Source organism: Tamandua tetradactyla, chromosome 14 (assembly GCF_023851605.1).
Source record: "Tamandua tetradactyla isolate mTamTet1 chromosome 14, mTamTet1.pri, whole genome shotgun sequence".
In the NCBI taxonomy this organism is placed as follows: domain Eukaryota; kingdom Metazoa; phylum Chordata; class Mammalia; order Pilosa; family Myrmecophagidae; genus Tamandua; species Tamandua tetradactyla.
The window spans coordinates 23,369,155-23,385,358 of record NC_135340.1 but is presented as its reverse complement, the minus strand read 5'-3'; the positions used below and the strand labels follow the sequence as shown (position 1 = coordinate 23,385,358).

Sequence of the window (16,204 nt, the reverse complement as noted above, 5' to 3'; positions counted from 1 at the left end):
AAAGCGGAACTAACCCAAATATCCATGAACTGAACCGATAATAGATAAAAATGTAGTATGTCCATGGATAAGAATCTTATTTGTCAATAAAAAGGAATGAAATACTGACACATCCTACAACATGGAGGAATCTTGAAAGAAGCCAGTCACAAAACATCATTAAAATGAAATGCCCTACAATAGGCAAATCTACAGAGAAAGTAACAGTAAATTAATGATTGCATAAGGGGAAGGGGGGAGGGTGGGACAACAAAGGAAGGAGGGAGAATAGGGCGTGGCAGCTAATAGGTATGGAGTATTTTATTAGGGTGATGAAAAATTTTTAAGCTTATATTACAGTAATAGCTGTACAATATTTTGAATGTCCTAGAAATCACCAAATGTATACTTATATGGGTGAATTCTATGGCATGTAAATTAAGGATATCAATAAAGATGTTTTTAAAAAGTCTATCTAATAGCTTTCTGAGCTGAGACACAAAACAAATTTGATTTGATATGATTCTTTCACACCAGTATCTAAATAATCTGACAGAGTAGCATTATTATTTTATTGAGAATATTCAAGTAAAAATTAAAAAACAAACAAGAAACAGTCACAATGTTAAAATAGCTCTAAACTACAAGAACTCACCCTCAAATTTTTTCTTTAATTCTGCAACTATTACAGGACAATAGTCATTCTCTTGGCATCAAAACTTAGCACTGATCCTGGAGGTTATCCCAACACATTATATAAATATCCCCTTTTCAAATGGAAGAGCTATGTTCCGATACCCTTATTTCTTGAAGATGATTGTATAATGATATAGCTTTTACAATGTGATTGTGTGATTGTGAAAACCTTGTGTCTAATGCTCCTTTAACCTAGGGTATGGACAGATGAGTAAAAATATGTACAAAAATAAACAATAGGGAGAGCAAAGGTTAAAATAAATTGAGTAGTCTGAAATACTTGTGGTCAATGAGAGGGAGTGGTATAATATTTATGAGTTTTTCCTTTTTTCTTTTTTTACTTATTTTGCTGGAATGATGCAAGTGTTCAAAAAAAAAAATGATCCTGGTGATGAATACACAACTATGTGATGATATTGCAGGCCACTGATTGTACACCATGTATGGAATGTTTCACGTGGAATGTCTCTATATCAAGAATGCTTGTATGTGAAAAAAAAACGTATTCCTTCTAGCCTCCTATTTTCTGGAGCTGCTAGAAGGTAAAATCAGAGAGAATGATATGGTAACCAATGAAATTCTGGGATCTCTTCTATAACTACTTGTTGAAGAGTATTTTGAAAATTATTGCTTTATTCTTCCTTTGTTTTGTGTATATATATATTATGCAATAAAAAAAGGCAAAAAAATAAAAGAATGCTTGTATGTTTGTACATTCATATGTTAAATTTTTACAATAAAAACATTTTTTTAAAAATGAACAGAGAAGTACTGGAGAAAATGTAGAAAAAGAAATATTCCTATTCACTATCGGTAGGGAAATAAGAGGTGGAGCCCCTTGAAAGGCAGTGTGGTGGTTCCACGGGGGCTAGAAAGTAGGTTGGCCATGATCTTGAAACTGTATACCTGCAGGGACTGAATGTGGAGACAAGAATGGCCATTTGCACACTGGTGTTTATGGCAGCAGTGTTCCTGATTCACAATGAATGGAGGCGGCCTAAGGGTACGACGATTGGGGAATGGAAAAGGGAACAAAGGTGTATAGTACAATGGACTATTGAGTGGCCATAAGAAGGAATGAAGTTGTGAGACATGCAACTAGGTGAATGAACCTTAAGAGTTGTATGTTGAATGAAATGTCAGGAAAAAAAGTCAAATATTATCATGCCTTAATCAGATGGACTAACTATAATACAAAAATTCAGTGAACTAAAGTCAAGAGCATGGATTATTAGATTGGGGCTTACTATAAAGGTTCCTAGATTGTAAGCTCTTACAGCAGTCACATATATTCATGAGGTGTAACTGGTAATTCTAAATTCAGAAATACTGAGCTGTTTGTATATACCATGGTCTTTCCCAGAAACTCTGGGTACTTATGTGACACCTGAGACTCAGAGTTAGAGCTCTAAAGCTATGAAAGTGAGCAATTTCCGATATAGGAACAGTTTAAAAAGTTGAAAAAGGGATCAGACTTCAACTAGAGATATGAATGAAGCTGGTCTGGATAGGACTAATATATACTAGACAACTGGGTAAAGGATGATATCGTCCGTATTTTAAAACCTCAACTTCTGGGTAAGAATAAAGGGAGATGTTTATTTGGTGCAAAATTTATATTCTGGGTAGTGGATTTCCTAATTTAAATTTTATGGTCAGTTTAGTTCAACACCATAAGCATATGGAATCCTGAATAGGGAGTGAGATTTTGGTTTGCCCAGGTTAGTATGATGGCCCAATAAATCACAGAGCGATGTGGGCAGTGAATAAAGAACAATTTGCAAAGTCCCCTTGGAGGAAGGGGGAGAAAAGAGAAAACATTCAACATCCCCATTCGGAGAATTTATAATACTCTCACAAGCAGTGGGGATAACCAAATCAATAGGCCGAGCCTTCAATCTTGGGGTTTGCCCCTATGAAATGTATTCCTGAAAAGGATAGGCTAAGCCTACTTATAATTAGGCCTAAGAGTCACCACCAGAGAACCTCTTTTGTTGCTCAGATGTGGCCTCTCTCTCTAAGCCAACTAAGCACATGAAATCACTGCCTTTCCTTCAAAGTGGGACATGACTCCAAGGGGTGTAAATATCTCTGGCAACATGGAACAGAAACCTGGGGATAAGCCAGGACCTGGCATCAAAAGATTGAGAAAGACTTCATGACTAACAGTGAAGAGCAAAATGAGATAAAGATTCAGTGGTTGAGAGATTTCAGAGTCGAGAGGTTATCCTAGAGGTTATTCTTATGTATTATATAGATATCCCTTTTAAGTTTATGGTGTACTGGAGTAGCTAGAGGGAAGTATTTGAAATTGTTGAGCTGTGTTCCAGTGGTCTAGATTCTTGAAGACAATTGTATAAAGATATAACGTTTAAAATGTGACTATGTGTGATTAAAAAAGTATTTGCAAAGTTCCCTTGAGGGAATGTTAAGAAAGGGGGAAAATTCAACTTCCCCAAGTGGAGAATTCTTGATATTCTCATAAGTAGTGGGGAAATCAAAGCAATAGGCTGAGCTCCCAATCTTGGGGTTTGTATGTATGAAACTTAACCCCGCAAAGGATAGGCTAAGCCTACTTAAAACTAGGCCTAAGCCTAGGAGTCACCCCCAAGAGAGTCTCTTTTGTTGCTCAGATGTGGCCTCTTCCTCTAGCCAACATGACAGTCTCACCACCCTCCCCCTCTCTGCATGGGACATGACTCCCAGGGGTGTGGACCTTCCTGGCAACGTGGGACAGAGATCCTGGAATGAGCTGAGACTCAGCATCAAGGGACTGAGAAAAACCCTAGAACGAGCTGAGAATTAACATCAAGGGATTGAGAGAACCTTCTTGACAAAAGGGGGAAGAGTGAAATGAGACTAAGTGTCAATGGCTGAGAGATTCCAAACAGAGTCGAGAGGTTATCCTGGAGGTTATTCTTATGCATTAAGTAGATATCACCTTGTTGTCCAAGATGTAGTGGAGAGGCTGGAGGGAATTGCCTGAAAATGTAGAGCTGTGTTCCAGAAGTCATGTTTCTTGATGATGATTGAACAATGATATAGCTTTCATAATGAAACTCTGTGAATGTGAAAACCTTATGTCTGATGCTCCTTTTAGCTACTACATCAACAGAAGAGTAGAACATATGGAATAAAAATAAATAATAGGGGGAACAAATGTTAAAATAAATTCAGTTTGAAATGCTAGTGGTAAATGAAAGCGAGGGGTAAAGGGTATGGTATGTATAGTCTTTTTTTTCTCTATTATCCTTTTATTTCTTTTTCTAAATCGATGCAAATGTACTACGAAATGATGAATATGCAACTATGTGACGATACTAAGAATTACTGAATGTATATGTAGAATGGAACGATATCTAAATGTTTTGTTTGTTAATTTTTTTAATTAATAAAAAAAAGTTTAAAAATAAATAAATAAAGTGTCAATGGCTGAGAGATTCCAAACAGAATCGAGAGGTTATCCTGGAGGCTATTCTTACGCATTAAATAGATAACACCTTTTTAGTTAAGGTGTAATGGAGAGGCTGGAGGGAAGTGCCTAAAAAATCTAGAGCTGAGTTCCAGTAGTTATGTTTCTTGAAGATGACTGTATAATGATATAGCTTTCGCAGTGTGACTGTGTGATTGTGAAATCCTTGTGTCTGATGCTCCTTTTATTTACCTTATCAACAGCCGAGTAATACATATGGATTAAAAATAAATAAATAATAGGGGGGAAACATTAAAATAAATTTAGTAGATTGAACTGCTAGTGATCACTGAAACAGAGGGGGGGTAAGGGGTATGGTATGTATGAATTTTTTTCTGTTTTTTTTTTAATTTCTTTTTCTGAACTGATGCAAATGTTCTAAGAAATGGTCATGATGATGAATATACAACTATGTGATTAAAAAAAAGAATGCCCAAATTGTATGTTGATTGGTTTTATTAATAAAAATTTTTTTTAAATGTGACTGTGTGACTATGAGAACCTTGTGTCTGATGCTCCTTATATCCAGGGTATGAACAGATGAGCCAAAAATATGAATAAAAATGAATAAATAAATAATAAGGGGGACAAAGCGTAAAACAAATTGGGTAGTTGGAAACACTAGTGGTCAACGAGAGGGAGGGGGTAAGGTATATGGTAAGAACAAATTTTTTTCTTTTTATTTCTTTTTCTGGAGTGATACAAATGTTTTAAAAAACGATCATGGCAATGAATATACAACTATGTGGTAGATATTGTGAGACACTGATTGTGTACCATGCATAGAAAGTATGTGTGTGAAGATTTCTCAATAAAAAAATTTGAACAAAATTTTTTTTTCCAAAATCATAAAAAAAAAATGTCATCATCTAGAAGACTCATAACATCCATTACATGAATGTCAACCTATAAGTATAAATCATACCTTTTGATTTCTTGTCCTTTTTGCTTAGGAGATTCGCCTCCATTCAGGATCTGTTCTAAATTCTTTGTTTCTACTGATCCATTTGGTTCCGAATTGGAGAGTCCAAGTAATGACCTGACCCGCTGAGACCGTACATCTAATATTGTATCTGTATAACCTACTTCCTGAAGATACCTAAAAGAAAACATTTAAAATAATAAATTACACAAACTATAGCATATGCCAAGACTCAAAATGACATCAAATTTTTTTTTTAGAAAAAACCCATATCCTATGAAATATACTCTTCCTTTGTCTACATAGGTTTCTTCTTTATGGACTAATTCTAATTCTAAGAAAACAATGGCAATTATAAATCAATATTTAAATAATAAAGCACACAGCTTTGAAAAGCATTTAAGAATTGATGGGTATATGATACGAAAGACAAAAAAAAAAATCCAAGGGAGTGATAAGGAATGAGTAGATGAATAGATGACTAGACATGAACCTCAGAACAGTGACATACTAAGTTGAAACCCTGAGCTCTTAACCAAGTGAAATACAGGTTAGTTCGTCTAGGATCTAAGACCCCATAGTATTCTTCTGGTCATGAAATTTTCAAACTTTCTCTATATTTAAACCAGGTACCTTATAAAGGATCCAGAATGAGGATGGAAATGAAGAAAGGGTTGGCTTATAATGAGTTGTGAATATGGATTTGGTTCACCCAAAGAATTTTTTCCTAAAGTGTTTGAGAAGCTAATAAAGGATGCTAAAAAAGGAGGGTTTTAATACTGCTGGCAGACAATACTAGTTCAAAGAAACCATGATGTGGTTTCCCTCAGTTACACTGCACTTTAATTCACATGCTTTTAATTTCTCATTCAGGATGTCAACCATGGGATATGTGTGATAGATAGTCTATCTCAGATTTTTAAAAAAAATCAGAATGTGGATTGCTGTATTCAATAACAACTGGGACACTGCTGCTAGAAGATTCCATACATATGCAAGACTCTGGATATATTTGAATATTTTTTCAATATTTCATTGCTTTTTGAACGAACTGTTATAATTATAAAACCTAGAGAAAATAAAAACAAAATATCGCTGGCAGAGAAAGAGAAAATTCTTAGGCTGACAACAGGGAGAACAGTTAGGACACTAACATAGCAAGAAGTCAAAATGGAGAAGAGAATAAATGTGAGAAAAAATAAGCAAGGTATAACACTTTGAGACTTTGTTATACAAACAGATGTGGCAGAGATTTAAAAATGATACAAAAATGCTGGAAAATTTTCAGGTTTCCTGGTTAGACAGCTGGAATGAAAAGGGAAATAAAGGGTCAGAATCAGGTTTACTGAACACCTATCAATCAACCATGGGATTTCTATGAAAAAAGCAATGTATATTAGGCACCTGTATAAGGTCAAAAGCTCAAAAGAGAATGAACTAGGTAGACAGAGTTGGGAATCATTAGTTGTTTGGTGATATTTAAGCCATGGATAAAATGAAGTCACCCAGAGAAAAACAACAGGAAGTCTGATGACACAAACACCTAAGGGCTAGAAGAAAAACTCAAAGGAAAATGAAGATATTTGAGAAATTACAACATGGGGAATGATAGCAGAGTAGTGTCATGCAGGCAAAAAAGGAGTTTCAGAAAGGGTTATGGCACATGTTTCCAAGAGATCAAATATGAACAAAAGTTTCCTGTATATATGTGTGATACCAGTTTCATCAGAAAAGTCAAAATTGAAAATGGATTACAGATGGTTGAGAAATTAATAAGAGGGACGAGTACAGAGATAAACTACTTTTTTTCAATCTACTAAATTCATTTTAACATTTGTTCCCCGTATTATTTATTTATTTTTAATTCATATGTTTTAATTATTTGTCCATAAGGTAGATAAAAGAAGCATCAGACACAAGGTTTTCACAATCATACAGTCACACTGCGAAAGCTATATCATTATACAATCATCTTCAAGAAACATGGCTACTGGAATACAGCTCTACATTTTCAGGCCATCCCCTCCAGACTCTCCACTACACCTTAACTAAAAAGGTGTTATCGATTTAATGCGTAAAAATAGCCTTCCGTATAATCTCTCAACTCTGTTTGGAATCTCTCAGCCATTGACACTTTATTTTGTCTCATTTCTCTCTTCCCCCTTTTGGTTGAGAAGGTTTTCTCAATCTCTTGATGCTGAGTCCCAGCTCATTCTAGGATTTCTGTCCCACATTGCCAGGAAGGTACACACCCCTGGGAATCATGTCCCACGTAGAGAGAGGGAGGGCAGTGAGTTTGCTTGCTGCAAGAGAGAGGCCACATCTGAGCAACAAAAGAGATTCTCCTGGGGGTGACTCTTAAGCCTGATTTTAAGTAGGCTCAGCAGGGATAAACCACTTTTGAAAAGCTTGCTATACAGTATGGACAACCAAAGCTATAGGCTGAGCCCCCGGTCTTGGCGTTTGTTCATATGAAACAACTCCACAAAGGATAAGTCAAGCCTACTTAAAATTAGGCCTAAGAGTCACCCCAAGAGAACCTCTTTTGTTGCTGAGATGTGGCCTCTCTCTTCAGTCAACACAACAAGCAAACTCAGTGTGGACCTTCCTGGCAACGTGGGACAGAAATCCTAGAATGAGCTGAGACTCAGCATCAAGGGATTGTGAAAACCTTCTCAACGAAAAGGGGGAAGAGTGAAATGAGCCAAAGTGTCAATGGTTGAGAGTCTAAACACAGTCGAGGTTATCCTGGAGGTTATTCTTACACATTAAGTAGATATCACCTTGTTAGTCAAGATGTAATGGAGAGGCTGGAGGGAACTACCTGAAAATATAGAGCTGCGTTTCAGTAGCCATGTTTCTTGATGATGATTGTATAATGATATAGCTTTCACAATGTGACTGTGTGATTGTGAAAACCTTGTGTTTCATGCTGCTTTTATCTACTTTGTCAACAGACGAGTAGAACATATGGAATAAAAATAAATAATAGGGGGAACAAATATTAAAATAAATTTAGTTTGAAATGCAAGTGATCAACGAAATGGAGGGGTAAGGGGTATGGTATGTATAAATTTTTTTTTCTGTTTTCATTTTATTTCTTTTTCTGAATAGATAAAAATGTTCGCAAATGTTCTAAGGAACGATCATGATGATGAATATGTAACTATGTGATAATATTGGGAATTACTGATTATATATGTAAAACAGAATGATCATATGTTAAGAATGTTTGTGTTTCTTTCTTGTAATATTTTTTTAATTAAGACTAATTAAAAAAATAAAAATTAAACTAAAAAATTTTTAAAAAAAGCTTGCTATAAAGTCAAGTAGAAAGAGAAAGATGAGAAAAGACAATATAAATCCAAGTAACAGGACTAGATATTTATGAGTGAAATAATGGTCAACTGATTTTTCTACAGTCCCAACTTTTTATTAGAAAATGCAATCCTCTTTTGGGGAGAAGGGGTCAGGGAAAATACCCATAGCACTCTAACCATGCAGTCTGACTGAGCTGCCAAAGGCATAAACAACCAGGTAAAAAAAGACCGACTTATAGGCAAACCTTATGATCAAGTCAGGCTAATCCTAATCCTTATCTGAAAATGTTTTAACTAAAAGAGGGCGCCCTCCATCATACAGAGAAAGCTGGTGTGTGGTAGAAAAGAATAAAGCTGAAAATAAGAATGTATCCTAGGTGTTTCCAGTTTTCAAAAGTTCCCCTTGTGCCTTCCTGACACTTCGTTTTTCAGTACTTCTGTCAATTCTACTAGATACCCCAGAATTCTTCCAATCAAGAAATCTGTTATTCAAAGGCATTACACCAAAACTAAATGTTAACAAGTGGGGGGGCTTGGGGGAGGGGTATGGATTCTATGTGGAAGAAAAGTAAATGTCTTCACACAGATTATGGTGGTGAAGGCAGGTCTATTTACTTAGGTTGGATTGTATGATATGTGAAAAAATTGTTTAAAAATGAACAGAGAGAAACAAGTGCCAGAGAAAATATGGAGAAAGAGAAGTACCTATTGTTGGTAGGAAAGCTGAGAGCTGCCACATGATCTTGCACCCCATTGCTAGGTATATACCTGGAGGAACTGAGAGTGGGGACATGAATTGGGGTTTGTTCATATGAAACAACTCCACAAAGGATAGGTCAAGCCTACTTAAAATTAGGCCTAAGAGTCACCCCCAAAGAGAACCTCTTTTGTTGCTGAGATGTGACCTCTCTCTTCAGTCAACACAACAAGCAAACTCACCACCCTCCCCGTGTGGACCTTCCTGGCAACGTGGGACAGAAATCCTAGAATGAGCTGAGACTCAGCATCAAGGGATTGTGAAAACCTTCTCCATGAAAAGGGGGAAGAGTGAAATGAGCCAAAGTGTCAATGGTTGAGAGTTGAAATGTGCAAAAACACATTTGCACACTGGTGTTTATGGCAGCATGTTCAAGACTCGCAAAGGATGGAGGTGGCCTAAGGGTATAATGACTGAGGAATGGAAGGGGAAACTGTGGTGTTTACATACCAGAAGGAATGAAGTTGTGAGGCATACAACTACATAAATGAACCTTAAGGACAGTGTGGTTAATAAAATGTCAAACAAAAAGACAAATTTTATCATGCCTTACTCATATAGATTAACCATAATATACAAACTCAGAGAACTGAAATTGAGAGCACGGGTTATCAGGTTGGGGCCTACTGCAAAGGTTCCAAGATTGTAAGCTCTTATAGCACTCACATTTATTTAGGAGATATAACTGATATTTCTAAATTCTGAGATACTAAGCTATTTGTATATAACCAGGTGATTTCCTGAACTTGGAGTTTGTGACACCTGAGACTGAGAGTAACACTCTGAAGCTATGAAAGTCAGGATTATACCATTCAGCAAGTGTTTAAAAAGGTGAAAAAGTGATCAGACTTCATCTAGAGATATGAATGAAGCTAATCTGGATAGTAGAACTAAGGTAAATCAGAATACTGGATAAAGAATGATATTGCCCATATTTTCAAACTTCAACCTCTGTGCAAGACCAAAGAGAGAGAAGTTTATTTGGTGCAAAATTTATATTTTGGGTAGTACATTACGTAATTTAACTTGTATGGTCAATTACTTTGAATACCATGATTACATGGACTCTTGAATAGGGCAGGAGATTTTGTTGGTTTGTCCAGGTTAGTGTGATGCCCCAATATATCCCTGAGTAATCTGGGCAGAGAATAAAAAAGTATTTGCAAAGTCCCTTGGGGGGGCTGGGGAGAAAGGAGGAAATATACAACTTCCCTATTTGGGGAACTCCTGATATTCTTGCAAGTAGTGGGGCCAACCAATTCAATAGGCTAAGCCTTCAATCTTGGGGCTCACCCCTATGAAGCTTATTCATGCAAAGGATAGCTAAGCCTACTGATAATTATGCCTAAGAATCACCCCTGAAGAGCCTCTTTTGTTGCTCGGATGTGGTCTCTCTTTCTAAGCCAACCTGGTAGGCCAACTCACTGCCCTCCCCACTAGGTGTGACATGACTCCCAAGGGTATAAATCTTCCTGCAACAAGGCACCTGACTCCCGGGCATGAGCCGAGACCTGGCCTCATGGGAATGACAAAGACTTCTTGACCAAAATGGGGAAGAGAGAAATGAGGCAAAATAAAGTCTCAAGGGCTGAAAGATTTCAGAGTTGGGAGGTTATCCTGGAGGTTATTTTTACACATTACATAGATATCCCTTTTTAGTTTATGGTGTATTGGACTGGCTAGAGCAAAGTACCTGAGACTACTGAACTGTGTTCCAGTAGCCTTGACTCTTGAAGAAGACTGTATAACTATATAGCTTTTATAATTTGACTACATGATTATGAAAATCTTGTGTCTGATGCTCCTTTTATTCAGGGAATGGGCAGATGAGTTTTTAAAAAAAGGACAAAAACATAAATAATAGGGGGAGATACAGGGCAAAAACTGTATAGACTGAAATACTGTGGATCAATGTGTAGGAGGCATAAGGGATGTAAAAGTTCTTTTGTTTTCTTTTTATTTCTTTTACTGGAGTGATGCAGATGTTCTAAAAATGATGATGGTGAAGAATACAGTTAGGTGATGATATTGTGAACCACTGATTATATAACATGGCTGGACTGTACATGTGCAGCTAATTCTCAATAAAAATATTTTAAAAAAGAAATGTTATTGGTAAAACTTGAGTTTTATCCCCTATAATAAGTGTTCAGACTCATACAAACTTCTGAATGGACCACAAGAAATTGAGGTAATGAATATGAGGTTTAAATACATTTATCAAAAAAAAAGCAAAAAGTTAAGGAAGTTATCATATGATAACAATGATATTTTCAGTGAAATATGACCTCATATGCACTAATGAGAATGAGAGAGTATGGGCTCAGATACGGTAAAAATTCAGAATATGCACTGAAAGCAATGGGAGTAGAAAAGACCAGAGCTATGGAGAAAGGTTCTCTGCAATGACTGGACAGGAACCCATGAATATGTAACGGCATTCACATAATTCTGCTATTTTTCTCCAAGAACTAATTAGAAACAGAAGAAGCCATAAAAGTCAATAGAGTTGGGATTTTGTAGGTAAGTACAGAAGAATGACAGGATGTGAGGTTGGAAGAGGGAAAAGTGGGCAGAAAAAAAGCTAAGGGTATTAGCAAAAAGGTGATGAAAAATGGGGTCAAAGCTGGAGCTAGAGAAATTAATAAAAATAATAAAATAAACCCAACCATAAGCAGACGAGCTAAAGAGGAAAATGATACAGTCAGGTGATAATAAAGATCAAGGTAAGGTCAAAGGACAAATAACAAGGGAATTAGTGTAAGGGAGGTTGAATATGAGATAACTATCCATAATGGAACATTTTAGAGGTAGTAACAAGGTCCAATGTCTCACCACACTTTACTGGAATATCAAAGTGAAGATAAAGATGTCTGGGTTTGACATCTTTAAAAGTTGAACAATTATAAATGACATCATATATAACTAGGATGCAAGTACCAAATTTTTCAATATTTAAGGGAAAAGAATAGATAAAAGACAATAAACAAGATATGCCACAGAAGTATTTTCAATTCAGCAAAGAATTCAAACTTCAAAGTTCCTCAAACTTGACTAAAGGCTGATTTAGCAAGTCATTTCAGAAAAGTTTCTGATAAACAGTACAAAAGTAAAGCAATATGAAAAATATTCTACTTTATCCCACTACATTTAAATAATCTATACTTACATACTGACCAAATATAAGCACTTTCACACCTAAATTCTTAAAGAAAATTGAAAATAAACCATTACTCACTGTCTTAACAGCTGTCTGCCTTGCTTCCATGTTAGCTGGCTATTCTGAGGTGCTGTAGGAGCCTCTGTGTCTTTGGTTTCTTCTAAAAATTAAAAAAAAAAAGTTTTACATCCATTATTTCAACCCTTGAAAATATTACCAAAGTTCTCTTGGGGTTAAAATCCCACAAAAATATACCTAAGTATTTTATAATAGACTGGAAAAAATTAGCTTTTATTGAAGATTTACTGTGGATCATTCTTTTTTCTTCTTTTTTAATATTTCTATTGAGAAATATCTAAGCCAACTCAGGAGGTGAATTCACTGCCCTTCCCCTGCTAGGTGAGACATGACTCCAAGGGGTATAAATCTCCCTGGGAACATGAGACATGACTCCCAGAAGTGAGATGGGACCTGACATCATCAGAATGAGAAAGCCTTCTTGACCAAAAAGGGGAAGACAGAAATGAGACAAAATAAGTCTCAGTGGCTGAAATATTTCAAACAGGGTCATTCATTTTTTATGTATTAACCCAATCAGCTAGGAATCAAGCACCTCATTATACAATTTAGAATACTCAAATATGCTCTATTACTGCCAGGAAGTGAAAAATCAAAGGCCTAGGCTTTGAATGAAATGTTATTAGAACTAATTTTTAAAAAACTACCAGAATCCTGTGTCAGACACCTTAGAAATTAAAAAGCCGCATTTATATAAGCTTTTCACAGTCATTACTGTGCACAAATTAGGTATATAAAAAAATAATGAATGTTAGTTTTCAGCCTGTCATCAGACTTTACGTCTACATTACAGATTTTATCTACTGAATTCCATTTTTAGAACTAATAGCTAAAACAGAAAACAGTTTTACTAACCTCCTAAATCATCTAAGATGGTATACTTCAAAAATTTCACAAGGTTTCTAAGACTATTAAACAATTTTTTAATAGTGTTTACACTAAAACTACAATGATCACAGGTAGATTTCATTACTGAAAATAAACATGTGCTTTTTATAAGCAGATATGAAGAGCCATATTTCCTTCTCCAGTTACAAGATGTATGCATTTTTAAAATAAAGAGTTTAATTAAGGACACAATTTGAGATGAATTAAGCTTTTGACAAGTACCACTAGAGTTGAATTTTAAACTATTTGTTGGTACTGATTACAGAAATAATTTCCCGTAATAAAAATGAAGAAAGAAGGGTGCACAGGTGGTTCACTGATAGAATGCTCACCTCCCATGTGGGAGCCCCGGGTTCAAATCCTGAACCATGCACCCAAAAGAAAGTGTAGAAGGGAGGGGCATGGAAGGTTAATTCTCAAAACAAATGCTGAGAACCCCATAGAATGGTTCACAGTTGTTAGACTCCTCAGAGTTGAACAAATATTCATTGGTAGTAATCTCATTAACCACTGGAAGCATTACTTCTCTAACCCTAACAATTTCATCAGTATCTTCTCATTCTTCCCTGAAACATAGGAATTTTGCTGTTTTCTAGAAATAATTACTCCATTCTAATAGCTTCCCGTTTATTTTTTTTTCTACAAAAAAACTGTTTGTTTTCAAATCACATAACACATAATCCCTGGAGTAAAAAAAGAATACACTAAAAAATTAAAAGGACAAACATTGTATGATTCCACTTATATAAAATATCTAGAATAAGCAAATTCATAGACACCGAAAGAAGGTTATAGGTTACGAAGGGCTGGGGGAGGAGAAATGGGCAGTTATTGCTTAAAGGATAAAAAGTTTCTGTCTCAGGTGATGTAAAGTTTTAATAATGGAAGGTGGCAATGGTACCATAACATTGTAAAAGTAATTAATAGCACTGAATTATACACTTAGAAATTATTAAAATGGCAAATTTTATGCCAGATAGGCTGCCACAATTAAAAAAAAAAAATATATATATATATATAATTGCCCCAAATCTTATCAACGAAGAGTTAAGCTATTAGTACTTGAGAGTCTATCATTCCATATTTCCCTCCCTGCAGCAAATATATAAGCTTCTTTCTCCCTTAAAAAGGGGGGGGGGGGGCTCAATGTACACAAATCAATATAAGTTGCTCCTGACAGTGTCTCATGTACATGCTCTCTATGGCAATCAATACAGATTAACATCACACAGAATGTATAAATCTATTTAACCAGTCCCATAATGTTGGAGTTCGTTCTATTTTCAGTTGTAAACAATGCTGCTAAGGGCCCTCTTGAAATACATCGTAAGTGCAGTCTTCGAACACATTTATGAAACCAATTCTAAGATGAAGAAACCAAACATTGCCACCAGCCCCAAAAGCTGCCCTTTTGTCCTTTTCCAGTCATTAGCCACTTCTAAAAGGGTATCAAACTATCTTCATTTCTAAAAACTAGATTAATTTTAAAGTTTGATATAAATGAAATCATTCCTAATTTTCTATTTTATGTGATCCAGTCAGGTTGTCAGGTTTAGCAATAGTTTGTTCAATTTTGAGGCTAATGATATATCACAATATACGTATACAGTCTAATGGTATAGAGCATTCATATTGTTTCTTACGTTTTACTATGAATAATGATACTATGAACATTCTTATGCATGTCTTATGATGAACATGGCTATGGATTTCTAGGAATGCAATACCTACGAGGGGAATTATTAGGTCATAAGACACGATATGTTTCCTTTAGTAGATACTGCCAATTTGCTCAGACCAAGTTTATCAATTTCCAATCCCAACACCTGTGTCTAAGAGTTGTGGCTGCATGACATTCTTGTTAATACTTGCTATTACTTTTCATTTTAGCCATATGGTAGGTGTCTCATTGGATTGCACTGTGGTTTGAAGGTTCATTTCTTCAATAACTAATAAAACTGAGCTTCACTTCATATGTTTTACTGGCAATTTGGATATTCTCTTTTGTGGGGGCCATATTTTCAAGTCTTTTGCCCATTTTTCCACTGGATCACCTGTCTTTTTTGTAATGATTTTAGGTATTTGGAAACAACTACTTTTGTAGTATAAGATTTTTTAAGATATGTATATATAAATATATTATTTTTTATATTATTGATGGGTGGTATGTTTTTTCTAAGTATTCAATATTGAACTAAAAACAATTAAATTTTTAAAATTTACTATTAGAATATAAAAATCCATAGATAAGCTTTATTTTTCTTGCTATTGATGTTTTCAACGTTTATAGATATGGAAACAACTACAGAAGGAGAAGAAAAATCGTATATCTACATAAGGAGAAAATACATTTCTTTTTCTTGCCTTGATGACCAGTATCCAAGAATACCATAGGCTTCAATTTAACTGCACTATGAAAAATTTGCACATAAATGAGTTCTAAATATATCTAAGAAATTACTAGTGATAGTCTCAATTTCTATATAATAAGGGCTCCTCAAATTGTAATCATAAAGAGTCCTAAAATTAATATTAAACTGTTCCTATAGCCAGAAATCTCTTCACTGCATAATTTTTCATCAGATATATTCTCACATTCACTATCTGCTTAGTAAAAAGCAAGGTAAATGGGAGATAAATTTTTCCTTTAGTCTTATCCTTATTTGCCTGCCTCTGTAATTTCCAAATCCAATAAAATTTCCAGTATCTTTAGAACTAAATGGAGTTTATTGTACGTTCTTCAGGTAAAAAGAGTTTTAATGTTAAAAAAAAAAAAGCTAAGTTTATGTAAGATGGGATCAAGAATGGCTTTTAAATTAAAAAAAATGTACTACCAAAAAAAGAAAGATTTCAATACAGGGAAAATAAAACATGTTTAGTAACCTCAGGCTTGAGATATAGATAAAACTACTTACTTTTATTCATTTAGTAT

General features: G+C 35.1%; 1 protein-coding gene across 5 annotated transcripts in view; it reads right to left on the bottom strand.

Annotated features, from left to right (window-relative positions):
* Positions 1-16,204, bottom strand: part of STRN3 (striatin 3) — a 150,233-nt gene that overhangs the window by 66,969 nt on the left and 67,060 nt on the right. For all 5 annotated transcript variants that reach the window (XM_077127018.1, XM_077127019.1, XM_077127021.1 and 2 more), the window contains 2 exons: positions 12,385-12,466; positions 5,073-5,246 (listed from right to left, as the gene is read on the bottom strand). In XM_077127018.1, the coding sequence (XP_076983133.1) occupies positions 5,073-5,246; positions 12,385-12,466 (256 nt within the window). The remainder of the gene's footprint in view (positions 1-5,072; positions 5,247-12,384; positions 12,467-16,204) is intronic.